The 5484-nt window shown below is 38.0% G+C and overlaps 1 protein-coding gene across 1 annotated transcript in view; it reads left to right on the forward strand.

Moving 5' to 3' along the window:
• The first annotated feature begins 1876 nt into the window (after positions 1 to 1876).
• The window catches only part of LOC110448500 (G-protein coupled receptor 54-like), a 136028-nt gene continuing 132420 nt past the window's right edge, over positions 1877 to 5484 (forward strand). The window contains exon 1 of the mRNA XM_021494766.1: positions 1877 to 2325. Within this exon, the coding sequence (XP_021350441.1) occupies positions 1975 to 2325 (351 nt within the window). The 5' untranslated portion in view covers positions 1877 to 1974. The remainder of the gene's footprint in view (positions 2326 to 5484) is intronic.

The following is a 5484-nucleotide window of genomic DNA, read 5'->3' on the forward strand; positions in this document are numbered from 1 at the left end:
GTATTTAGGAGATAGATTCGTGTCACAGTCAGGTAGCATACCTCTTTAATCGTAGATCGATATCGTTAACAACCCCATATATTTGCATATACCGGTAAACCGTCAGCCACTGTATCCCTTTTGATGTTTTGTTTACATTTCAAGTATTTAAGCAAGACTTCATTGATAGGTAGGCTGTCATCCGCAAAACGTCACATTTCTGGGCTATGTATTCTAGGAATCTGTCCTCATACGTAACAGCGGAGCCACGAGTCAGCACTGCCATTCCTTGTCTGAAGTTTCGATGCAGCACATTCAGTGAGGTATCTGATACAGCAGATAGATGGTGTGTTAGCGTGACTGTGAAAACGCTGAGGCGTACTGCCACGGACGTATTCCAGCTTCGATATCGACGACACAGCTATCGGATGTTGATGAAGTATTCGGGTAGCGTCACTGGCTCAGGTCGTGGTCTAAATTGTGTGTTTGCAAAATATTGAATAAGAGAAACACAAGCTTAAAGTTTCAATTGACGCAGTTTATTATTGTCTTGGGAAAAAATGAATCAGTTGTGTTTGAAAAGATATTGCCTTTACTGAAAGACAGTATTCTAATGATAAAACTCGTGTTTCAAGATGTTTTGTGCATAGAAAAACATTATTAAGATTCATGTGGCGTATTCCGTTCGTTGAATGATTATTTTGACGAAAAAGTGGACCATATTGTGTTTAAAAATGCGTTGTTCATAAGGAAACCATAAGGAATGCAGCATTGTGAGAATCGGACGTTGGCCATTTTAGTAAAACAATTGGCTATTTTGCTTTTTGTTCAAAAATTTATTTAATGGGATACTCAACATTTATGTTTTGACTTTTGTGTTTCTATGGATATGACAAGTGGTAGATACTATATCTACAATAATAAATACCGATGGTAATTTGTTGAGAACGTGGAATTGAACAATTTAGTCAGATCTATTGTGCTTACTGAGATTAGATATATATATATATTATGATATCGGGAAATATATCAAGATTTGTTGTGCGATGAAAATAACAAGTGATATTTATTGCAATACATAATTAACAAATGAGATTTATTGAGCAGTCGGAGTACATAGCGAGATTTATTAAGTTATCAGAGTAACTAGCGGGTTTGATTGAGTTATCAGAGTAACTAGCGGGTTTAATGGAGGTATCAGAGTAGCTAGCGGGTTTAATTGAGTTATCAGAGTAACTAGCGGGTTTAATGGAGTTATCAGATTAACTAGTTATCAGATTAACTAGCGGGTTTGGTTGAGTTATCAGAGTAACTAGCGGGTTTAATTGAGTAATCAGACTAACTATTGAGTTTTATTATTGTAGCTCACTGTATGGTATTTGTTGTAAAACTCGACAAGCAAGCCTGTATGAAACTATCGGAGAAGGCAGTGTTATCTTTATGTATAATTGGAGTCAGCAGTGAGCTTTATTATAGTTCTGTTATAACAAGTTATTGAGCTATTAGACAAGAGGACATCAGTATTGAGCTGAAGACCTAGTTAATTAGCAAACGTCATCAGTATTGACAGCGTGTACTATAATAAGCGGATAGGTTTCCGGTGACAGTACGGTGAAGTGCGGATAAGATTTGGGATATTGGACAGTATTGGTCCTAACGTATTACTCCTGGAGAAGCACATCATATGCGTTTGAGGCATTAAATAGGAGCTTGTATTAATTCATGTCCGATGTTATGTAGATTCAACATCCCATTGTAAAATTGCCGTGTTTTGGTAATATCTATTTATAAAAGAAGTACGTGCAGTTTAATTCTTAAAAAAAACAAAAATCTTAAAACTCATTAAAATTTTGATCTATAAAAACACAAATTCTGAGTTTGTTTTGGTCACGTACTTTATAACTGACCAAACTTCTGGACAAAGATACCTGCTATTAGGGCGTGTTATACTGTCAACAAAACCTTTCTAGACTGTCTTCAAAACCGGAACCGGAAATGTCAGCCATTACGGCTTTGCACGTATCCGAAATAATACAGTCTACCACTGTAGCTTTCGTGAATGCTACTGGTTCAACAAACACTACTGATGTCGGGAAGGAGTTGTCCGTTCTACTTCCGGCGTTATGGAGTGTGCTCATCGTCATTGGAACGGTCGGAAACGGACTCGTCATTTACACCGTCGGAAAAAACGGCGAAATGACAGCGACGAACTGTTACGTGCTAAATTTGGCGGTGGCAGATTTGTTATTCCTGGTTATTGTCGTACCATTTACGACCATTGGATTCGCTACAAAAGACTGGATATTTGGAGACGCCATTTGTAAAATCTACGTCTATATGATCTATGTAAGTACAACTGTTTTTATTACATTTTCCTATAGGTTTAGCATTGTTATACCCATATTTGCTTTATTGTTTTCTTTTAAGGAAAATATTGGCGTTATAAAGGGTATGCCACTGACACAAGGGAGGTCAATTTAGGCATTATATCGAGAAAGATTTTAAAGAAACTGTTATGAAGTCATTTTAACTCATTGTAAATGAAAATAAAACCCGAAAAATTAAAAATGTATAAGGGTGAGATAAATTATATCTATGACTCATGGCAAGGTAAAAAGGTGACATACAATCGAAAAAGTGAAATATGAAAGGAACTTTAAACGCAATGTAGGAGAGAAGAATTTAGATTATCGTAAATCAACGTTTGGAAGGAGAGAAATTGATATTGGGTCTGAAAAGTCAATGAATCGAGGGAGGCTGATACAGGGATTATAATGTCAATGTATCGAAGGAGATTAATGTTGGGTCTGAAAAGTCAATGAATCGGGGGAGGCTGATACAGGGATTATAATGTCAATGTATCGAAGGAGATTGATGTTGGTTCTGAAAAGTCAATGAACCGGGGGAGGCTGATACAGGAATAATTATAATGTCAATGTATCGAGAGAAATTGATATTGGGTCTGAAAAGTCAATGAATCGGGGAAGGCTGATACAGGGATTATAATGTCAATGTATCGAAGGAGATTGATGTTGGGTCTGAAAAGTCAATGAATCGGGGGAGGCTGATACAGGAATAATTAAAATGTCAATGTATCGAAGGAGATTGAGGTTGGGTCTGAAAAGTCAATGAACCGGGGGAGGCTGTTACAGAATTAATTATAATGTCAATGTATCGAAAGAAATTGATGTTTGGTCTGAAAAGTAAATTTATCGAGGAGGCTAATACAGAGACTGAAAAGTCAATGAATCGAAGGAGGCTGATAGAGGGTTGGTAAAGTCAATGTATTGAGGAAGGCTGATACAGCGTCTGAAAAGTCATTGTAACGAGGGAGGCTGATACAGCGTCTGAAAAGTCATTGTAACGAGAAAGGCTGATACAGGGTCTGAAAAGTCATTGTATCGAGGGAGGCTGATACAGGGTCTGAAAAGTCATTGTTTCGAGGGAGGCTGATACAGGGTCTGAAAAGTCATTGTATCGAGGGAGGCTGAGACAGGGTCTGAAAAGTCATTTTATTACATACTTACTGATAAATACGGGTTTTCTGTATATGCGATACGACACAATTGCTCTAACCCATATCAGCCCTCGCCGTATCACACCCCAAAACCCGTATCAGCCCCGCCGGATCACACCCCAAAACCCGTATCAGCCCGCAAAACCCATATCACACCACTTTTGGATTTTTTTTCGTTTTTCAATATTCCAAAAAGAAAATTAAATCATAGGATAGCAGTTTTTATTAGTAAATATGTAATAAACAGATTAAAACACGCCTTTTTCCATATCACACCAAGTATCAACCCTCGACCAATATTGCAGTCTCGGGTTGATACTGGGTGTGATATGGAAAAAGGCATGTATTATTCTCTATGTATCGAGGGAGGCTGATACAGGGTCTGAAAAGTCATTGTACCGAGGGAGATTTAGGGATGAATTATCAAAGAAATATCAAGACTGTACTTCAGCTGATGTGGTATAATATCGAAGGGTCAGTTTTTTGTTGTTTTTTGTTAACCCTTTAACATCTAAGGTCATTAAGGTCATTAAGGTCATTAAGGTCATTAAAAGACACGCCTCCATGTGTGAAATGTATGCGTGCATGTGTGTATATTGCGGTATGTTGGTGTATGTTTCTCCTTGCGTTAGTGCGGATCCGATGACGACGTTAGAGTGCTTCATCATTAAAACATCAACCCGAAGGCACCCAGCAAAGCATCCCATCCTGTCTCGGGTTGAACAATTGTTGTCGTTTCCCTAAATGCTGAAAATGTTAAGCAGGGAATAATAACTACATCACTGTTAAGGACTTTGTGATGTCCCGTTCTGGGGACAGATCCCACTGTCTTTTATACTTTGGCGACCGTTCATCACTATGACAAGTAGAGAGGTATAGAAAACATCGAAAGAGATCCATACTGAAAAGGAAAATATATCGTCTGGAAGCTTATAAAGGACACTTATTGTAACATATCGAGTAAAAGGTATTAAATGGACTGTTAGGGCAATATATCGTGGGTGATATAAAAAGAAATAGAACCTATACATGTATTTAAAGATTACGTATTGCTCCTACCTAACGAGGTAATTGCATTGGGTTATTATCAGGGACGGTGCAACATCCCTCAGACCGACGGAGCTGTATTTACATTAGGATAATTGAGAGGCGTTCGCAGATCTTCTAGTTGAGTTGCGTTGGAGACGAAACAGATGTTACACCATCAACTTAGATAAATACATACATTGTGTAATAATATATATCAAGTGATCCAATGTCAATATTGACTGTTGATACAGAGTACCGTAATATTTCAAAAGTAACCCCGTGTCACAGTGTACCGTTATATATATAGTGACCCTGTGTCACAGAGTACCGTGTTATATATAGTGACCCCGTTTCACAGAGTACCGTAATATATATAGTTACCTCGTGTCACAGTGTACCGTTATATATATAGTGACCCCGTGTCACAGTGTACCGTAATATATATAGTGACCCCGTGTCACAGAGAACCGTTATATATATAGTGACTCCGTGTCACAGCGTACAGTAATATATATAGTGACCTCGTGTCACAGTGTACCGTTATATATATACTTACCTCGTGTCACAGTGTACCGCTATATATATAGTTACCTCGTTTCACAGTGTACCGTTATATGTATAGTTACCTCGTGTCACAGTGTACCGCTATATATATAGTTACCTCGTTTCACAGTGTACCGTTATATGTATAGTTACCTCGTGTCACAGTGTACCGTTCTATATATAGTTACCTCGTCTCACAGTGTACCGTTATATGTATAGTTACCTCGTGTCACAGTGTACCGTAATATAGATAGTGACCCCGTGTCACAGAGAATCGTTATATATATAGTGACTCCGTGTCCCAGCGTACAGTAATATATATAGTTACCTCGTGTCACAGTGTACCGTTATATATATAGTTACCTCGTGTTACAGTGTACCGTTATATATATAGTGACCCCGTGTCACAGTGTACC

The sequence above is a fragment of the Mizuhopecten yessoensis genome, unplaced genomic scaffold (genome assembly GCF_002113885.1).
Source record: "Mizuhopecten yessoensis strain PY_sf001 unplaced genomic scaffold, ASM211388v2 scaffold4105, whole genome shotgun sequence".
NCBI lineage: Eukaryota > Metazoa > Mollusca > Bivalvia > Pectinida > Pectinidae > Mizuhopecten > Mizuhopecten yessoensis.